Source organism: Galeopterus variegatus, unplaced genomic scaffold (genome assembly GCF_000696425.1).
Source record: "Galeopterus variegatus unplaced genomic scaffold, G_variegatus-3.0.2 Scaffold411, whole genome shotgun sequence".
Classification (NCBI taxonomy): domain Eukaryota; kingdom Metazoa; phylum Chordata; class Mammalia; order Dermoptera; family Cynocephalidae; genus Galeopterus; species Galeopterus variegatus.
Window position 1 is genome coordinate 379,318 of NW_007726522.1, and position 22,198 is coordinate 401,515.

Here is a 22,198-nt window from a genome sequence, read left to right on the forward strand (position 1 = left end):
AATGTAAGGAATGACCTACAGCAGAATTCCTGAAACTATCTGGCCTCTATCAGTCATGGGTGCACAGGAGCCACTCTCAAATCACAAGTCCACGGAGCCAGCACCAGAGACCGTGGCTCTAGCGACTCTACACAATATCTACTGCTGCTCTGAGAAGGACCAGCTCCAAACGCACCTCTCCTTCTTCACCAAGTCCCCTTCCATCACTGCCATGCTGGCAGGCCGCTTCCTCTCCAGGGTCCCCGAGTCAGAGTCGTTGCCAGTGTGGGATGAGTGATTAGAATTCGGGGTGAGAGGGACAAATGCTTCTGAGACGTTAAATTCCACCTCTGCAAGAAAAAAAATAAGCAAGTCTGTGAGACACAGAGTACAAGGGTCAAGGGAGCCCTAAACACCCCACTGGGACAGGAACCTCATTCTTCAGTGCAGAAGCCCTCACTCCTCACGAGGGGAAGCTCCAGGCATGCCTATCTCTCAGGATGGGTTTATCAACCCTCCCATAAGAGAGCCAGAGATGGGGAGGAGGATGACTCCTAATACACACAACTCTTCTGCTTCCTCTCTTGTGAAAAAAAAAAAAAAAATTATGGAATACACAAGAGGACAATGAGTGTGGATCACTTATTTGAGTCATTGAAAGTAACAGATATTTACACTCTGATAAAAAAATAGAAATATAACATTAGCCCATACTGCCTACAGCACTTTTTGCAACAATCATTTCCTCCAAGGAAATCCTGGGCAGAATGCTAATATTCATCCATTCAGCACATCTTGACTGGACTCACACAAGTGAGGCGTGATTCTTGAGGACAGGAAGACAGTGGTGAAAAAAAAGACAGGCAGGGCCCTGGCATCGAGAGCTCACACTCCAATGGATGTGGCAGCTGGGCCGTTCTTGGGGAGTAGGGGTGGGAGGTCCAGATACCCAACACTTGCCCAACCCAAACCCCCAAAATGGGGCCATGGAAACCTCTGCGGATCCCAGGACTGCAACAAACCTAGTTTGAAAATCTATCACCTAGAGAATGAAATCCTAATCCTAGCCAACTCAGACCATCATCAACTGGCCCCGATCAACCTTTCCTGCTTTATCTTCCACTTGTGCACAAGTCCAGTGATCTAGCTAGAGAAAGAAAAAGCCCTCTGCCACGTGGAAAACCCCTGCATAGTCAATATCACCTCTTCTATAAAGCAATCCGCTGGCTCTTTTCCCAGTACCTGGGTTTGTCAAATCTTTCCCCATCCACCTATCTTTCCAATTTGCCATGTTGTCATTTATCTGTTTAAGTGGCCACCTTCTCCAGTGGCCCGAGTTCCTCCAGGGAACACAGCATGTCTCACCAGCAAACATATAGCACCAAGTGGGTATTCAATATGTATTCATATACGTTGGTGGAATGTGTTTTAGTGAAACTAATTGAAATACAAAATAATATGATGAACATAATGTCAAAATAAGAATGCAAATGAACCAAGTCTGGAAAGAAAATAGAAAAAGTAAAACCAATTATGTAATCATGAAGAAATTACTGACATATTTTCTTATTTAAAGACTTTTTACACTATTGTCACACTGCTTTGGCAGTCAATGAAACTGAACAATAATTACCTTCAGGGAAGAACCAGTCAGCATGCTGGATGATGGGTTCAATCACTGCAACCACGTGGACAGACGTGGCTGCTGCCATCTCAGCAAGTGTTCTGCAAAGCAAGTTCACAAAATTAAAATACCTCCCCCTAGGCCGCCTCTAATTTCTACAGGTTGTGTGAGGGCAATTCAATTATTTGTAAAGACTAAAATATTTAAATACAGATGCGAAAATTAAATCCACAGGTCTTTGCCTATGAGTGTGGCAGTGATTGCCAGGAAGAAACTTACTCCGACTTGGCTGTGGCACCCTAGTCTGCACTGCAACAACTACTACAGTGTCCAGTGCGCACAGGCACCTGTGAACAGTGATGCTGCATGATGGTGTGTCAAAATGCTGGCTTCAAACTGGTTTAGAACAAGGGTTGCACTTTCCCGTTGGAATAGTGTCACATGTGGTTGCTATCTGCTAAGACCCGAGATCACCAAAAACCAATTTTGCCTACAATGTCACCAAGAGCATGCTTTATTACAGCGTGTCTTGTATTACATCAGGGAACCTGAGCCCCCACATTTAGGTTTAAGGTGTCATATATATGGACTGGTCCCGAGATGGATGTTGAGAAGTTGAAAGTGTCTGATGTCAGGGCTCAAAAGGAAGAAAATAAATAAGAATTGCTATCCCTGCTGTCAAGCCCATATTCCTATTGAGGGTCAGATACCACAAAAGCAAACCACCTGCAAAATGTCTGACATTTACTGAGCACCTGCATCGATGTCAGGGCTCAAAAGGAAGAAAATAAATAAGAATTGCTATCCCTGCTGTCAAGCCCATATTCCTATTGGGGGTCAGATACCACAAAAGCAAACCACCTGCAAAATGTCTGACATTTACTGAGCACCTGCATGCTTCAGGTTCTTTATGTCATTTAATTTTTATAACAACTTGTTATGGGGTCTATCTTATAAACGAGGACACGGAATTCCCAAGAAGCATGATCTCAAGTCTGACTGCTTCAAACCTATCTCTTCTCTCCTGTTATCTATCATCTGACCTCTCTACCCACCAGAACATTTTCACCCCATTTTCCAACCAAGCAGAAGTTCTAGATCCTTTCGAATTCCAGCTTAAAATGCAAGCTCTGTCTGCCAAGGATTCTTCCTACCCTCCTCCCATCTGGATTCTGATCAGTCTTCATGTCTTAGAACACTGCTAGATTGAGGAGAAACTGTCCATTCATGTCCTTTGCCAGTTTTTCTTTTTGAAGAGATACTGTTTGTCTATTGACTCGTAAGACCTTTTCATATATTCTGCATATTTCTGGAGGAACTCTTCCTAGTTTGCGAATTTCCTTTTGTTTAAGTTGCCTTCAGACATATAAAAGTTCCTAGCTGTTACAGAGCCAAATCTAGACATTTTAAATGTATTGCTTCTTGTACTGTTTTTATGCTTATAAAATTCTTCTTTATCCCAAAAGGTAACAAACATTTACCTGCCATGTTTATGGTGTCACTTTTTATGTTTTAACTCTTTAGTCTACCTGGAATTTATTTGCTAAAGAAACAATCTATATACAGTCATGCATCACTTAAGGACAGGCACATGTACTGAGAAATGTGGTATTAGGTGGTTTTGTCATTGTTCAAAAATTTATTATGAAAGGGAACTGCAATAAATTTTCCTATTATCTACACTGGCCACTAGCTGCATGAGCATGGGCCCTCTAATGTTACTAAGTCTCTCTGTGCCTTACTTTTCCTCATCTGTTAAATGGGGATTAGACCACCACCACCCCCACAAAGTTGTGAAAATTAAATTACAGGTGGGGATCGTGCCTGGCACTTAACAAGCACTCAGTGAGTGTTAGCTAACTGTTATTACCTATTATTTTGCTATGGGGATGAATGGAAATCATTTTAAAATGTGAGAATTCTAAAATAAGCCAGGCACAGAAAGGCAAGTACTGCATGATCTCACTCATATATGGTATCTATAAAACTGTGCTCATAGAATTAGAGAGTAGAATGGTGGTTACCAGAGGACTGGGGGATGCAGGAGGAGAGGGCGAAGATGAGAGATCAGTCAACAAGTACAAGTCACAGTCAGACAAGGAGGAATAAGTTTTGGTATTCAAGTGTATAGTAGGAAGATTAGTTAACAATATTGTAGTATATATTTCAAAACAGTTAGAAGAAAGGTTTTTGAATGTATTCATCACAAAGAAATGATAAATGCTTAAGACAATAGATATACTAACTACCCTAATTTGATCACTAAACAACACAGACATGTATCGAAATATAATGTTGTACACCATAAACAAACAGTTTTTAAAAACGCAAGAATTCCAAAGCAGATAACAGTCCTTTCACCTGTGGTCAGGACTGATGTGTCAAATGCTTGGCTTTCTATCTTAAAGGTCTGAACTACTCCTCTGGGAGGGAGTATCACCCTGTGGGTAAGGTAGGCATCTCTTTCTGCACATATTTTGCAGGAGGTTTGTTTACATCAGCATCACCACAAACACGTGAGCAACGCATTGCACTACAATGTGACGTCACTAGGCTACGGGAATTTTTCGGCTCCATTATAATCTTACAAGACCACATTGCGTATGTGGTCCGTTGTTGCCTGAAAATCATATGGTGCATAAATGTAGTTACCTTTGTATATCTACTTATCTTTAATTTTGCTTTATGACATTAGATCTTTGTAAGTAATCTTATAAATACTTTCTGAAATGAGATTAGGCATACATACATGAGAGAGTAAATGAATGAAAGACTTGGATTCCAAAAGTCTCTGCATTTTTAATGGAAACTTGAATGGTTCATGACTTTATGAAGCTGACGAGCAGTAACGGGAGACAGGGAAGAGGGATTGTTAAGGACACTGGCTCTGTAGCCAGCTCCTGGGCTCCTGCACCCCCCTGCTGTGCAACCTGAAGCAAATCACTTGTGCTCTATAAGACTCAGCATCCCCATCTGCAAAAACGAGGGCAGTTGTGCCTGTTTCACAAGGCTGTTTGTGAGGACTAAGTGAGATCATCACAGTGCCACCAACGGAGTGGCAATTTCTCAGAAGTGTTCTAGCTCTTCTGCCTGGCCTCTCTCCTCTAGTCAATCTACATTTCTCAAAGCCAACAAAATTATCTTTCTAAATACAAGTTAATTAAGGCATTCTTCTGCTTAGGAACCTTGATGGCTCCCCCATAACTCGGGAAATAAGTTCCAAGCACCTCAGCAGGACATGTGCGGCGCTCCATCACCTGGCTCTGGCCTACCCAGCCACAGCCTCATGTCCCCTGTCTTCCAGTTCCACAAGACCAGGTGACATGTCCCTTAATGCTGGAAACCAGGCCCTTCCATGCCCCCACTGCCTTGGTGCATCCACGTCCCATCTGTGGGAAACATAACTCATCAACGTACAGCTCAGGTACCATTTCCTAACCTGAGCCCTCCCCTAACTTCTCAGCCTGAATTGCATCCTTCATCTGTGTTGCCACCATATTTTATGTCTGTGATACTGAAGCCTGGCAGAATACATTGCCCCCAAATGTGCCACTTGGGCATAGGGTTATTTTGAGCTAACAGCACTTGAAAAACAGCAGATACAAGACGGGTGCTCTGACCTCCTTCCTGACAGGAGAAGCGAAGCTCCCATGTGAAAGATGCCCTCCCTATACCAGGAGGCAAGAAACTCTTATCACCAGACACAGGAGCTGAGGCCAAGGGAAGTCTACACCAACTAGTCCTCCTGAACTAATCCTGACCCTCCTAGTCACTTCTCACAATTAGCTGCCCTAGCCCAAGACCCTCTGTCTTGTCATGTTTTCACAATTTACTATTTTTTGTCAACATAGTTTATAAGTGTTCAGCTCTAACTGCTTCTTTGGGTCTTCATTTTTATGGGGGCTCCCATGTACACGTAAAAACCTGTATGCTTTTCTCCTGTGAATCTGTCCTATGCCAACTCAATTCTCAGGCCCAGTCAGAGACTGTAAGAGGGTGGAGGTAAAGTTTTATCACTACAATATCACAGACACTTACACAGATGTTTGTGTATCTTATCACCATACTGCAGCTATTGAGCTGCCTGACTGTCCAAGAGCCCAGGCACTTTGAGGACTGGGACATCTTTGTGCGACCAGCCTCTGGGACAGCACCCAGCTCAGAGCTGTGTTCTGAGAATGTCAGCTGAAGTGCATTGTAAACTAGAATGGGTATCTTAAGTTATATTTCTATTTGTCCCATTGGGTGGAAAGAAGAAATTAAATTAATATGATATTCAGAAAGAGTACTTACCCTTCATTTTTGGCCCATAGCAGGTTAGGCCCTAACACAATTGCAATGTTGCTGGGAGTCATTTTATTGATGTCACTGGTCTGAGCAAGCTTTGCGAGGAACTTGATTAAATACCTGTGAAACACAAGAGAAGAGGAAGGCACCTCCTCTAAAATACTTGCAGGAATATGCTCTCACTGCCCAGGTGCTCAATCTCAGACCGCTCAGAGCTAACTTCAGAGTGTTACTAAATCAGAATCTGGCTTAGGTGAAGCATTTTACATGTTTCTTGTGTTCTTAATTTCAAAGAATAGATTAGTTGGGGCTTGGAAGAAGAAAATAGCTCAAATGTAGATCTCAAAGATTCAACCTACATTTGCTGTATATTTTGAATCCATTTCTCATTTATGTCCTATCTATGCTACCCCTAATTAAATTACAATGTGATTAATACTGGGCTTGATATATTTTTAATACAAATATAATTTTTAAAAAATAAAAGCATAGGTATATTGCTTAAAGAAAACTGTATTTGATATTGCTTTATGTTGTGATTATGAAAATATCCAACCTATCCTATAGACTCTTTTATGTCTATATATAGTAGTATAAAAGCAAACAATTAAGAACTCAACCATATGCAATGGGGCACTGGTTAAATAAATTACAACATATCCATACAGTGGCATACAGTGCAACTGTAAAAAATTACTATGTACCATCATGGCAAAAACACTAAGATGTTAAGCCAAAAAGGCAAGAAGGAGAACGAGGCATACAATATACACTACCATTTGCTTTACAAAAAAAGCAGGTGGGTAATAGAGAAAAAGAAATGCATGCGCATAGGTGTATGTGAATGTAATTGCTTATATATGCATCAACTCTTGCTGAGCGGATATATAAGAAACTATAAACACTGGCTGCTTCTCAGGAGAGGAACTAGGTGACTGGTGGACAGGAACAGGAGAGAGATTTTTTATTCTATACCTTCTGAGTTTTGAAACATCGGAATGCACTCCCTATTCAAAAAACAATACAAGGTAAAAATTTTAGAGTAAAATAAACAAAATGAAAGGCCCAATCCCACGTACTGAGAACTATAATGAGATCCCACCATAATACATTAAACAGATTAAGAGTATCCGCAATTCCAAGCTGGGTGTGTTAAACTAATCAATGAGGGACACTGTAACTACCTTCCACTCATAAGGCAAGGTTGACACTTAAGGTATTAAAGGAGAATATTTAGGTTAGCTTAGTGATAGAGCCCAAAACTGAATTTAAGGTCAGGTAACAGAGCAGACATACCACCTGTAAAGTGTTTGTGGTTTCTGACCAAGTCCTCCTAGAACATCTTCTTTGTTTGCTTTTAAATGACTTTATTCCTTGGGGCCACGTTTTCCCCTCTTCCCTATGCTTCTTCAAAGTCATATTTTAAGTCAAAGGGAAAATAGAGGTTAAATTCCAAAAGTCTGTCCCATGGTAAATTTTCTTAGAAAAACAGGTATTCCATAAAGTAATATATACACTCCATTCTTTGAAATTTTATTTAGTAGGATGATTTATGCTCTATGTAAAAATAAATTCTGTTGCATATATGAAAGATATTACAGAATGTGCAATATTAATTTTGCCTTTAATATACTGGACAATTCAGACTCTAAGCTTTTCAGAGTCACCCAAACTTTTCCCAAGAATGTTTTGCTAGTAGCTGCAGTGCTAAGTGATGAGACAACTTATGCATTGATGCCACACATGATTCTGGTACTTTGGTGCATCACAGTGATACTCATCAAATCCCACCCCAGCAGCCCCGAACTATTCTCCAATGTATTTTTTTTAATGTGTCAAGTATGCTTGAATTAAACTGGGGATAAACCTATCTTCACTCCAGAGTCATTGTAGCTTTGTGGCTTAATTTTCAGCAGCCAATTATACATACCTAAAGTTAATAAAATTTTGTGGTGGCAACTTCTGACATGTTCTCCATAAATCTTGAAGTTTTTTGTCTTGCTCTTGCACACTAAGAAAAAAATTTTTATGCATAATGATTTATTAAAATGTATGTTACTAATACCTATGTTAATATTCTATATACAGTGATGCCTCCATGTGACAGAAAGCACAGTTCAGAAACAGCACACATCTCAGGAATAAACAGCTTTGGAGTCAAATACCAATGAACTCATTATTTATCTAAGAGTAGTTAGTTAACTTCACCAATCTCCTGATTTGCAAAACAGGAAAGAATGTTGATTCTGCTGACTGATTTTGAGGCTCAGCAGCATAACCATGCAAAACCAAATAGACCAATGCTTGGCACACAGGAGACAAGACACCACTGCAAATTCTGTCTAGAATATGTGTATATTGATGTACGGCTTCATTGAGGCCAACTCAGTTGCAGATCAGGTGGCCAGGCTCCCAGGCACCCTGACCACTGGCTTTTTCCCTGCTCTCAACAATGCTCCAGGCCCCAGATCTAGAAGCCCCTTCCTGTTGTGAAACAATTACTGGAGCTCTTGTACTATACAGTTTTGATGAACAAACTTTCAGAGACACAAACAAGGCACAGAGCAGATCCTGCAGAGCAGGGTCCACTCTCCACTAGGAGAAGTGTTAGAAGTTGCCTGCACAGTACTGTTCGGGACTTGAAACATCCTCCAGAACTGAACCACTCTGGAGAGTTACAGATAGGGGTTAAACACAATTATCCTTTAGAGGCCAGTCAATGTACCACCAGGATGGAGGCCTACACTCACGTTTCTCAACTACAGAATCAATACGCAGACAGACAGACACCTTCTTTTTTTTTTTTTTTTAAAGATGACCGGTAAGGGGATCTTAACCCTCGACTTGGTGTTGTCAGCACCACGCTCAGCCAGTGAGCCAACCGGCCATCCCTATATGGGATCCGAACCCAACGCCCTGGTGCTATCAGCACCGAGTGAGCCACGGGCCAGCCCAACAGACACCTTCTTTTACAAGCTTATTTCCTCACAGGGAAGAGGTAAGGAGTCTCAGAACAGAGGGAAGAGTTGAGGTTAGCAGGGGTGAAGGAGGCTACCCAGTGAAAGAATCCCACAACCCTCCCCTACCTGGCCCTGATTGCTGGGTTCCATTTAGACAAATGCTATAAACATCGATATTTACAGCAGGCTGGGCCCAGGCTGGGTTCCAGAATACAACAATGACCAAGAACTTGTCTCTGAACTCAAAACCTTACCATATACCAAGGACAAAGTCTCTCACTCCTCAATTACAGCGAAAAGCTCAAATGCAAACCCATGGTTAAAGTGACAAAGGATGGAGTCATATCCCGCTTTTGGAAACAAACAGCTTACATCTAATCGTGGCCTATCTGATAAGAAGAGGTGACGGTACCTGCCGGTGTGGGAAAGGGACAGATGCAGAAGTGAGGCTTGTTCCTCCTCCCTTAGGGGTGAGGAATTAGTCCCTTCAGAGAGAAACCGAGTCAGAACCAGGAGGGAAAAGGCAACAAGGAGGCTAGCTGGCTGGCCGGCTGAGGAGAAGCCTCTAGACTTTTTCAACAAGGCTGTCCTGCTTAAAACCAACTACTAGACAGACCAAAACTGGGGACGGAGGGGAAGGGACAAAGAATAGGAACAGGGCCTTTCTGTCTGGGTCTGAATTCTAGCTCTGCCAATCACTTGCTACTACCTTGGCCCTGTTCCTTCCCAAGCCTCAGTTTCCTCACCTGTAAAATGAGGATGACAGCAACATATGCCTTTTATAACATTAACTGAGGATTACAGGAGGTGATGGGTGTAAAGATTAGTACAGTACTTAGCACATAGTAAATGCTCAGTAAACATTAACTATGTCACCATTATGACTGCACAGCTGAGTCTGCACACAGCTCCACAGGCACTAGTCAGTAGGACACTCATCCTAGTTACATAACCCCCTTCAGTATAAAGAGGGTTTGAGACCAGCCAACCATTAATGTGGGTGCCATTATATGTCTTCATCCATATAAATCACACAAATTCAAACCAGTGCATAAGCAGTGACCTTCCCACACTAATAATTATAATACTCAATATTTTCACTCTAAACGTAAAAAAGAACTGGTACACACATTATTTAAAAAATATACTATTTTGATGTTATTTATGATCCCCGAAAATGAAATGATTTACTAATGGGGCACGACATGACACCATTTCCTTTAACTTTTAAAACTGTGTGTTATTTAAACTTACCTTGCAACTTGTGTCCATTCTTCATACAGATTAAAAGTCATCAATGGTTCAGGCAACTCCCGTAAATAGGACTTCAAAGCACCTGAAATCATCAACATTCTTTTTGAGTATGAAAAGGGCTATGGCTTAGAATCTCAGGACATATTATTTTGCTAATTGAAATTATCTCAATTACAGTCTTCCAGGGTATATAAAACAAATTCTAATTTGGCAGGAGTGGTTAGAGAATGAAATGCTCATTAAAGCAAATTCATCCCTTTCAAAAATATATTGAGAGATTAAAAGAAAATAAAATTAGCTTTAAAGCCATCCTCTTAACAGGCGTCACTTCAAGTAGATCTGGATTTTGGATCTCAAGGTAGATCTGGATTTTGATATGCAGATATCAAATATCTGCATAATAAGCTACTTTCACCTTTACTTAATAATCAGGAAAAAAAAAAGACAAAAAAGGAATAGAAAGGATGGATGTGTGTGTGTGCATTATATTACACATTAAGGACATTTATCAGGATACCATTTCAGTTTTGTCACTTAAGTATATAATTAAAAGTGGATCTTTAACTGATGGTCTGTGTGAGACAGGAGTCGTCCACCACCTTGAGAGTGACTGGATGTGCAGATGTTCCTTGGAGCTCACCTGCTACAGCATGGGGGTCTGAGTAGAACTCATCCAGGTGAGAAGTAGAACAGTCTAAAGCGGCTTTCAGTTTCTTTAACTTGGAGGCCCCAGCCCCAATTCGGAAAAGGCCCTAAAGACAATGAAAAGCCATTAGCACCAAGTACAAGTTTTGAGTCTGACACTGAGCATCAGTGTGGTCTGATGGAGGGGACCCCTCCCCACTTCCCCGACTTCGGCACCCTTATCCGTCTATGAGAGCAGAGATTGCTACAGATTTTCTAAATTTAGGATTTAAATTTTAAAACAAAAAATTTTTTAAAAATATGTATGTATATATTTAAAAAAGGACACGTCAAGAAAAATTGTTAGACTAGGCTGCTAGTCACTTTCACTGCTCTAAATGTTACTTAGGAAAAGGAGAGAAAACCACGTACAGGGCCAACCAAGGGAGGCAGTATAAGAAGGATACTGGACCAGGATTTAAAAGACTTGGGCTTTAAGAAAATTAATCTAGGAGGGTTTCTTGACCTCAGCACTACTAACATTTTAGGCCAGATAAATCTTCGTGGTGGGGGGCTGTCCTGTGCACTGTAGCACGATTAGCAGCATCTCTGGTCTCTGCCTACCAGATGCCAGTAGCAACTCTGCCCTCTGCAATTTTGACAATCGAAAACGTCTCCAGACTTTGCCAAATGTCTCTTGGGAGCAGAACTGGCCCCAGATGAGCACTGACCCAGGCTGTTAGAAGTTGAGGCCACATTGTTGGGGGCAGGCGGTGGTGACTGGAAGCAAACCCTCAGAAGGCTTCTAGTGTGTGCCTTGATGTGGGTGCTGATTATATGGGTGGGTTTAGGCTGCAGAAATTCATCCAGACGTTCAACTATGATATGTACACTTTTCTATATGTATGTTATGCTTCAATAAAAAGTTTTAAAAAGGAAAAAAAAAAGATTTTCATTTTGATTCTGGCTCTGCCCCAGCATGAACTCCCTGTGTGCTGACTTCCTCATGTACACAAGAAGAGTAATGAGAACTGCCCTGCCTGGTTCATGGGGATTTTTTGGGTAAAGTACACCAAAAAATAAAGCATGTAAATGTTCCCCCCTCCATTTCACAATACTACACAAATGTAAGATTCTTGCTATACATGCTTGCTATTAACATGTACACAAGAAGAGTAATGAGAACTGCCCTGCCTGGTTCATGGGGATTTTTTGGGTAAAGTACACCAAAAAATAAAGCATGTAAATGTTCCCCCCCTCCATTTCACAATACTACACAAATGTAAGATTCTTGCTATACATGCTTGCTATTAAAAACTACAGCTCATGGAAGCTCTGGTCTGTTAGTGCTTCACGGAATCTATTGTCGCAAATCACAACCAGAGTTTAAAATGCAACAAACAAAAGTTTGAAAGCCACCAAACCGACAGTGGTTGTGTGATAAAGGTGAGGCAGGGGGCATTCTGCTCTAGGCAGGGGAAAGGGCATGGAGATGTAGTAGTACACAGGATCCTGAAGTGGCCTCACCTCCTCCTTCATGCCTGTCTCCAGGAGCATCATGACACAGGCTTCGATGGGCAGCGCGATCTCGCGCCCACTGCGCTTCAGGTGTTCTTCCAAAGGAGTCCCGAAGGCTGGCTTTTCTGCCCACTTATCTAGAGCAGCAAACCATGCAGTGAGACACCTGACAACCTCGTACATCACCAAGTAGTTTTCTCCCCAAACCACCAAAGGGGATTTTCTAGCAGACAGGTAGCTGAGGATTTGGGAAAAGGGGAAACATCTGTTCTGTTCACTTCCATTATTTACCATTTACTAGAGCACAAACTGTGCCAGGCTGGGGCGTTTATGTGTGAAACAGAAACCCTGAGCACACCCACATAGCACCTAGCGTGAGCTGAGCAGCAGAAGCTGCAATGGGGCTCCTGCACCTGCGCGAGGAGGGTTGACTTGCCCTAAAATAGGATTCATCTGCGCGTGCTGTTTCCAGAGAAAAGAAATTTATTCTAGCCATGCAAAGCATCACTGGCCTTCTAGCTAGAGGACAAGAAACAGACTCCTTCCATGTGAAAATGGAAATAATCTCTTAAAATTGTAAACATGAGTCAAGAACTTGTCATACAAGACTGGAGACGATCAACGTGAACTCATGTCAGGTTCAACATCTCCAGGACATGCAGTGGGTCGGAATGCCACATCCCCAAACAGTTCCCAAAAGCTTCTGAGTAGAAAAAAATGCAGTATCTGCAGCCCCAAAGCAGCTTAGGCTGAAGGCCACGCTGACAGCAGTGAAGCAATATTTTCTATTACTTTCAGATCATATGCCCCGCTTCCGCCCACAGAGGATTTGAGGCGGCTTAGCAGAAGTATACACAGTAAAGCAGTAAAAGAGAAAGAAGAAAAGGGATCTATTAGAGTAGGGAGCATTCGGTTGGGTCTGGCTGCCTGTGGGAGCTGCAGAGATCCAGCACTATCTGAGCAGCACCCAGAAGCAAGGCCAGCAGGTGAGAAACAATCCAGGGAGAAACTCTTAACTCTTCCCAGCAAGAGGAAGGGCTTGAGTCCTTCTCAGCACCTTTGATGGACACTCATCCCTGAGCCACTTTACTGTCCAAAAGCTGGGTTTGAAGAAGGCAACATATACTCTCGTGTGCCCTCTTACACGCTCCCTACATCACAGCAGGTGTACAGGGCCCATCACACAACAGGCACATAGAGGAAGGAAGAAAAATAAAATCCCACAAAATCCACAGACCTGAGAGCTTGTAATAAGTTAAGAACTGATGGAAAGAGCGAGTGGGTAAAGGCTGAAGAAAGGAGGAGGGAAAGAGAGGCAGTAGACAAAAGCCAAGAGCAGGTGGCTCGTCATTCTCAAAATTCTGGCCTGGCCCCACCCACTGGAATTTCTAATAGAAACAGCATCCAGAGGCCTGGCCCTTCCCAGAAGACAGAGCTTCCTGACCATCATCTCAGAGGTCAGATCTTACCTTGAGTACTCTGTCCCTTTTGCCTAAAGCAACAAGTCTCAACACAGGCTAAAAATGGACCCATGACCCTTCCCCTAGAGGATCCTTTGAAATCGCAAAGGGGAATGACACACAACACCTGTCATAGCCCACCACATGCCTAACCCTGCCATGCTAAGAAATGAGCATACTCCAAATCTCTGCTAGAGCTTTCTTGTGCACGCTGAACAGAACATGTCCCATTGTGCACCTTGGTGTAATGTTGGCAGAGGGTGCAAGTGAGACCCACTGACCCAGAGACAAGTCCTAAGGCAAACCCATCTTCAGGCTCTGGCCTCTCCAATAACAGACCTACTGTGTGCCCAGCACTGCAGCAGATTCACAAAGTTCATAGAGACTCCCACCCTCGGGATGAGAGCAACCTCATGGTGAAGAAAATACAAGACACATGTAAACACACAATAGTCATTAACAAGACATGTTTGCTAAGTACTGGCAGATCAGTGGTACAGACAAGAGTCACAAACGCAGTCGTCCACAAGGCATCACGGGTGCACGAATCATGCAGGGAGCATCTGGGGCCAGACCAGAGTTGCCACATAGGCAAGCAGGCCCAGTGTCACCAGATCCCCTGAACTATCAAGAGAATCCAGAAATCAGGATGGTGACATGAAAGCATCTAGTTTTTAAATGATGGCAACTAATTTAAAAAGATTTTTTTTTTTCCCTTTTTTACTGACCGGCAACGGGATCGCAACCCTCGGTGTTGCTCCCGCACCACGCTCAGCCAGTGAGCGGGAACCGGTCTCCACATGGGATCCGAACCCTCGGCGGGAGTGCCGCCGCGCTCCCAAGCAGCGCACTCTCCAGTGCGCCACCGGGCTGGCCCTAAAAAGATATTTTTTAATGAGATAGGGCTGTCTGTAACTTCCAGTGTAGACTATAAATGCTAGAGCAGTTCAGGAGACAGAGTGTTCACTGTTGCCTGTAGTGTCAGAGAAGACTCTTCAAAGGAAGTGAGCTTGGAGGAGGTCTCATAAGACGGGCAGGAATCAAATAGGCCAAGAAATAGGAAAACACATCTTGTGGAGAGTTATAAGCCTAGAAAAGACCAGAGATCATGAGTCTGGAATCATATTTTATCCCACAGCTCATACACAGGGCAATGAGAACACAGGGCAGAGTGGGCCAGCAGGAACAGACAGGAAGTTGGGCACAAGGCAAGATAGACAGGACCCAGCAACGGGTACATGAGAGGAAAGAGAAGACAGCTCCAGGGTTTCAAACTGCAGCATTCAGAGAAAGGGGGTATATCAAGGAGAAATGGAGGGAGAAAGAGCAGCTGGTGTGGAGGGAGAAATGGTTTGCTTTTTGAGATAAGTCAAGTTTAAGGTGAGACCCAGGCATCAAAGGAGACTGCCACTGAGGAGGAGGATGAGAGAGTTAAGATGCCGGTGAGAGGAGAAGCTGTCTGAATGAGGGGACTCCTAGGGAAAGGGGGCAAGAGAGAGAGGAAGAGAGAGAACGCAGGAGCAAGGCCCGGACCTCACAAAAAACTGATGTCTGGGGTGAAGACAGGAATGGAAAAACTGCAGAGTCCGAACAATGAAAGAAGACAATCATGTGAAATGACAGAAAACATTTTAACAAGGAAGAGATGGCCCAAGCCAATCAAATGCCAGGATCTGACAAGAGGTTGCTGGTCCTTTGGAAACTGCAACGTTTTATTTTGTTTTTCAATAGCAGAGTGATTGGGCGTAGAAACAGGCTGCAGAGGGCTGGGGGGGGGCGGGTGGGAAGGTGGGAAGGAAGTGGAGGTGGCAGGTGGATTTTGAAGAGCTGACCAGAAAACTAAGGAGAAGGAGATGAAATGCAGCTCTATGTTTAGGACAGGTCCCAAGTAACCATCAGCTGACACATGTGCGACCAGTGTCCCCAGGGGTATGGGGGCAGCGGGGTCAAGTCACACACTTTTCCTATAGTAAGGACACACTGAGTCTTTCTGAAAACAGAGATGAAGACAAAGGAAGAGGAGACAGGACTAAGATGAGAGGGAGCTACGAGGATAGGCAGAGGGCAACGGTGGGGCTCCGGCTCAGTGGAGGGGGAACCTTAGAAAGAAAGACAGGTCACACTCCTTCACTGGCTGTTCCCCCCCACCCCAGCTTTTCTTGTTTCATCCTAAACTCTTCCCTGCCCCCTCCCTACTCCCTATGACTTTCTGACATATTCCCCCAGGGAAAACAGCCATGGGAAAAAAATAGAATGAGAGTTTAAAAAAAAAAAGACTCCTAAAAAAATCAAATCTTCTCTTTTTAGTGCTTGTTAGTCAACTCTTCCAAATCAGACTTTAAGACACTCCAAGGCTAAAATGATGATGTGTACTATTCTGTCTCACGCAGGGCCCAGCCCACAGCAGGGATCTTGTAAATACATATGCTGGGAGCTCTGAGCCTGCCCAGCGACAGTCTGTCCCTGGGAAGGCTGAACGTTCACCGCGCTTCATTCCTTTGCACCGTAACTCAGCACGATCATCTGAGAACTAGGAAGTTAGATCATTGAGGAAAGGAAAGGGCAGCTCGTCCTATGAAGAATGGCCCAAGTAAATCATTCAAACTGTAGCTGAGATTGCTGAAGACCTGCCTATGCAGTTAGTCAAGACAGGGAATTTTCTAATTCCATAATTCGAAAGCATTCAGGCACAAAGCCAGAACCCACTAGGACCTCCTGACATCTAGGGGTGAAGAAGTAGCATTCTGGAAGGTGCCAGCATGTGTGCATGCCCACAACACACACCCACACACACACTTGCCTGTTCTTGACAGTCACCCAGTCATCACACTCAGCGCCTGGCCTTGTCCCTTTCAGTTCAAGAGTAATGGTTCTACAGGGGGAACTCTAGCTCCAGATGTCAGGTCTCTACCACAAGCAAAATAGTGTGACAGGTTCAAAGACAACAGAACAGTTTTTGCCTCAACAGCTTTTGCTCCACTCTGCCCGGAAATGCTCTGATGGTAAATCAGAGAGAAGTATAATCAAAAGCTCAGGGAGAAAAATAAAAAGCTTTAAATGTCCAACTTAACACTAAACATGAAGGGAAAGCTCAGTCCACTCATAACTTGTGGGTGACATCTGCAACATGCTTAAATGTGGCGGGCAAACTGGTAGGGCTGATAAGAACAAGAGCTTGTGTAAAGACAGAAAAGGGCCTGGAAGAACTCATAACTTGTGGGTGACATCTGCAACATGCTTAAATGTGGCAGGCAAACTGGTAGGGCTGATAAGAACAAGAGCTTGTGTAAAGACAGAAAAGGGCCTGGAAGAAGTGGCCATGGACTTATGATTCAATCTCACTTACTGCGTGACTGATGATGTGGCACCAGTACTGGCTTGTAAAATTCTCTTTTGGCAAGTCCAAAATACATTCCCTAGAACAGATGCTCTTGGAGTTAAAGGGCCAAAATTAAGCCCTATGGAAAAAATAACTGATTTGGAAAAGGATAACTAGATGCTACAATTTTTCAAGCTAATGAAAGACAAAAAACATACAGGTAGTCCCCAGAGGGACTAGCTTTCTCTTCAACCGAAGGCTTCAGAAGAACTGAAAATGTTCTATTAATATGTTAATTTGGGTTTGGAAGAAATTAGAGAATGCAGCAAGAAAGATGAAATTATGCTGGGAAATAGGACCCTCCTAGGTAGAGAGGCTCTTTCCAAAGGAATTGCATGCACAGGAGTCAGAAGGAAGAAGATCAGAGGCAGGAGAGGCAGAGGCAGGAAAGAGCCATCGGCCGCACGCAGATTACGTTACCTTGATGGACTCGCATTTCGGGAAGGGCCTTTTCTAAGACTGCTAACGCTTTTCTATGGTAATCTGCTTGGGCTTCTAATAACTGAGAACAAACCCACATTCAAAAATAAAAGTCACGTTAGCATCAGATGGACACACACGTAACAGCTGAGCAAAACTAAAAATGGCATCTTTTGCAAAAAAGCTAAAATGACTCAATTTTTACAATGATTTAACATTCTGTCAAGAGAAGGTGCGTACCGTAACAAAGAATTTGCCGTACTCCCCTTCTCTGGCCATGAAGTTGTACATGTCTGCTGCGAGTTGATCCTGGGTAAGTGGAAGAGAACATATGTCACTGAAGAGGAAAGAGGTGAAAGAAAAACGGCATCTGAGAATATTCTCCATAATCTCTTAGATCAAAAGTGATAGAAACAGCCAAGATGAAATGTCCATCAGCTGACTGAACAATCATACACTGGAACAACAAAAGGAATCAGGAAGCTTATTACATGGGTTCACATAGAAAGATTTCCAAGATATATCATTACTACACCTTGTTATGAAATGACATATAGACCATTATTTTGGTATGTTATCATCTGGATTAAAAAAATACAGGAAATCGGGCCGGCCCGGTGGCACAGTGCTACAGTGCACCGCTTGGGAGCGCAGCGGCGCCTGCTGAGGGTTCAGATCCCACGTACAGACCGGCCGCTCACTGGCTGAGCGAGGTGCGGGCGCAACACTGAGGGTTGCGATCCCGTTGCCGGTCCCGGTCTGGTACGGGCGCAACACTGAGGGTTGCGATCCGTTGCCGGTCACGAAAAAAGACAAAAAAAAAGGAAAAAAAAAAAATACAGGAAAAATGTTGTATTTTTATTGCTGTATTTTAATTTATATATGTATATATGGAAGAAAAAATAAGAAATTAGATAACATTAGCCACCTGTTGGGAGCAGTGGAAATTAGGCCGCAGGAGGAAAAGGGTGCAAGAAAGGCTTCACTTATACTTTTTAATATTTTTTGGTATTTGAGCTAATGTAAATGAATTACTTATACACATTAAATAATTTTTTTAAAAACTGACCAATTAGGAAATTGGATATATGTGTGTGTGTATATATGGTTCCAATTTTCCAATGTACATATTGGAATTTTTTAATATATATTGAAAAATGTATATATATTGGAAATATGTACGTATGGCTGTTTTTTTTAAATAATGCCTTCTGTTTTTGGCATCAAGGTACACAGATTAATGTTAAGGCCCTCCCATTTATGATAAACCTGGAAATACCAGTTAGGAGTAACAAACGTTTTTTAGAATAACTGGGAAAGCAATAAAGTAAATTCTCTGAGTACCTCCCACCAAACATTAAAAAAAAGAGAAAAAAGAAAAAGAAACAATCAAAAAGCCAGAATGCTAAACATAAACGGAAGCTGGAGATGACCTGGGGTTTTCCTGCCAACTTGGTGGCCTAGGTGTTTGAGTCATGTGGACAGAAAATGAAGCCTTGGGCCTGGTGACATGAGGAACAAGTACACACACATCACGCATAAAGATAAAATTCCTGAAGAACTATATCCTTGATGAAGAGGTAGAGTAGAACTAATTCACTCAACAGCATGTGGAAATAAGAGGGAAGTCTATGTGTTTTGGATTGAGCTCTGAGTCTGGGGGAGAAAAACCATGCCCATGAGATTTCACAAATACAGACCTGCTTCCATGAGGACTTGAGGTTTGACTTTTTTATATCTGTGGTCCAGGAAACCCCACACTGAGAAAGTTTAATTAAAAATGGACCTTATCTGGCAGTACTCTCTGGGGAGACTCTCCCAATCCCCAGGAGCCACACAGATAAAGCCCCTCTTAAAATGAGCTCACAGTACAAAATTATAAAACACATAAAGAAACAATCCACAATAAGCCAACTCCACCACTCTCACAGAGAACAGCAGAAAATAGAATTAGCAGAGACTGTTAAAATCAGTATATTTAAAATAATTAAATTAAATAAGAAGCTAGAACAGAATAATGCACTATCAAAAAAGGCAGTTTTAAAGAAGTAGAACTTTAGAAATGAAAAATATAGTCAATGAATTTCAAAACTTAATGTTAATTAGTTAAATATCATAAGATACAGCTAAACAGAGAATCAGTAAAATAGAACTTGTATTTGAGAAAATCACCCAGAAAGTAGCATAGAGAAGAAAACATTAAATATTTTCATGAGTTTTTGCCATCTGAAATACTGACAAGCCATGGTGTGGAAGTTGAGAGAAGAGACATCAGTCCACAAGGCACCTGTTAGACTCCCCACATCTCCAGTCAAACTTATGCGCAATAAGTATTCAATGGCGAGATGTAGGTTAGACCAGATATAAAGAAGACTGCTGGCTAAATGACACTGGCACAGCTACAACTCTTCTGAACACAAGCCAGTGTGACACTATTTTATTAGAAGCATTTATATGAATATGATCTTTTTAAACACAAATGCCATGGCATGACTTTGTGAGTTCTGTTTTAATTTCTACCCTCTACATTATTTTAAACAGTTTACCACAGTTAACTGATCAAGTTTTGCGATCTTGAAAAGTGAATTATAGCGTGAACTGAATAAACTAAAATATAACAAACAGTCCTAACACTATCTAGTAGAACTAAGAGATGATTTTTAGAAAATGATGAATAATAAGAGCAGGAAAAGTCTAAGTTGGTGACCCTAAGACTCACCAAAGACCTGTTTCTTTAACACCTCAAATAACATTTAGAATAAACATCTATCTCAATTAATAGAGGCACAGAGAATAAAATTACTTAACCATATAATTAATCTAGAATTTAATTTATGAGATAAAAAGTAAGTTCTATTTCTCCCAAATTACAAACCAATTGCCCTAGCCACATTTTAAAAATAATCCTTCCCTTTCCAACGGATATATGATGACCAGTTTACTATATACTGAACCTTAAAATATAATAACATTCACTCTAGAAAACCTATACATTCTATTGATTTTTTTGTCTACTGTGCATTGTTTTAATTGCTGTAACTCTAAGATATGTTTTGCTATGATTTTTTCTCTTTCTCACCTATTCTTTATTTTAAATAAGCTTAGGCATTTTTGTCAAGTTTTAAAAATATCTTACTTGAATTTTTTAAAAATAATGTTTTATTCTGATTATAAAATAACGTAATCTTGGAAAATAAAGAAAAAAGAAGAAAATAAAAACCACTTTTAATATCATTCAGAGTATTCAGATAGAGATTAGGTAAAACTTTAAATAATTTACAATATTTGACTTTTCATGCATCATTTGCAAAAACCAAAAGATTGATGCAAGCATATATTTATTTGAAAATTCTCACACCTTGCACTGTTCTACTTTATTTCCAGCTTCATCCATTTCTTCCTTTAGGGTATCTATTTTTGATGGAGGCCCCTGAAAGTTGGTTCCTGAAGATTTGTGGGCTTGGTTCCATCTGCAAAACAAAGGGGTAGCCAGAATCTGAGAACTTGCTGTATATACTCAACCTCATGGAGTCAAGGACTTAACGGAAATGGATCCTTCCCCAAGACTGATTCTACCTGGCATGAGTATCAGTACCTAGGAGGCTCGTTGCTCTTGAGGCTATCCTCTAAGAACAGAAGCAGGCAAAAGCAAGATTAGCTTCCCACCATGACAGGACCCATGCAGTGCTGGGAGTGGCAGTCTTCCCTAAGCATGACCCACCACATCTTGTCTCAGACAACTGCTGGGAAGTAATCCACGGAATCCTGTAGTATCCAGTTATGGAATACTGGCCATGAAACATCTCTTTGCTTTCTGTCTTTGATCTGGAATGTTCCCTGTGGCCCTGGGAGTCAACTCCTGCTCCTGAGGACTCCTTATGATTCTTCCTACTACCATCTGTGACCTGTGATTACTTTCAGCAAGTAAAAGCCAGAACCTCAATAATGTAGCTATCAATCAATAGCTATGGAAACACTTAGAAAAAGGATTAAACTATAGCAATAGTAGGGAGACAGGGGAAGAAGAATAATCTAAAACAATTTTTTTTGTATTTCAAACCTTCTGTTTGAATATGGATATATCTGGCATTGTGGAAAGTTCTAACACTTCAAATTTAAATGTAGATATTATAGGGCCGAGCCCGTGGCGCACTCGGGAGAGTGCGGTGCTGGGAGTGCAGCAGCGCTCCCGCCGTGGGTTCGGATCCTATATAGGGATGACCGGTGCGCTCACTGGCTGAGCGTGGTGCGGCTGGTCTCAAAAAGGACAAAAAAAATAAAATAAAATAAATGTAGATATTATATAGGTGCAGCATGAAAACCCATGTTAGCAACTTATCAAACTTCCCAGACTCCTCCACTGCCCCCAGTAGATATTATATATGTGCAGCATGAAAACCCATGTTAGCAACTTATCAAACTTCCCAGACTCCTCCACTGCCCCCAAACACTAGTTCTACCTCCTCGTGTTCCTGATGTGACACGCTCCTCCACAGCAAGGATGCTGAGCACACTGGTGATGCCGTGCTGTGGAAAGAACATGGACTCTGGAGTCTGACATGCATAAGTATGAAGCTCAGCTCTGTCTTAACTAGCTGTGTGACCTACTTATGACTCTCTGCTTCTCAGTTTTCTCCTCTGTAGCACTAAGATGACAAACACCATCTGCCTTAGAGACCGTCATAAGGAGTAA

The 22,198-nt window shown here is 42.1% G+C and overlaps 1 protein-coding gene across 1 annotated transcript in view; it reads right to left on the reverse strand.

Moving 5' to 3' along the window:
- ARHGAP17 (Rho GTPase activating protein 17) overlaps positions 1–22,198 on the reverse strand; it is a 52,197-nt gene that overhangs the window by 18,053 nt on the left and 11,946 nt on the right. The window contains exons 6-15 of the mRNA XM_008568463.1: positions 20,864–20,975; positions 17,746–17,814; positions 17,506–17,587; positions 12,256–12,383; positions 10,745–10,856; positions 10,105–10,186; positions 7,821–7,901; positions 5,897–6,010; positions 1,613–1,704; positions 176–329 (exon numbers count right to left, since the gene is read on the reverse strand). Coding sequence (XP_008566685.1) covers positions 176–329; positions 1,613–1,704; positions 5,897–6,010; positions 7,821–7,901; positions 10,105–10,186; positions 10,745–10,856; positions 12,256–12,383; positions 17,506–17,587; positions 17,746–17,814; positions 20,864–20,975 — 1,026 coding nt within the window. The remainder of the gene's footprint in view (positions 1–175; positions 330–1,612; positions 1,705–5,896; positions 6,011–7,820; positions 7,902–10,104; positions 10,187–10,744; positions 10,857–12,255; positions 12,384–17,505; positions 17,588–17,745; positions 17,815–20,863; positions 20,976–22,198) is intronic.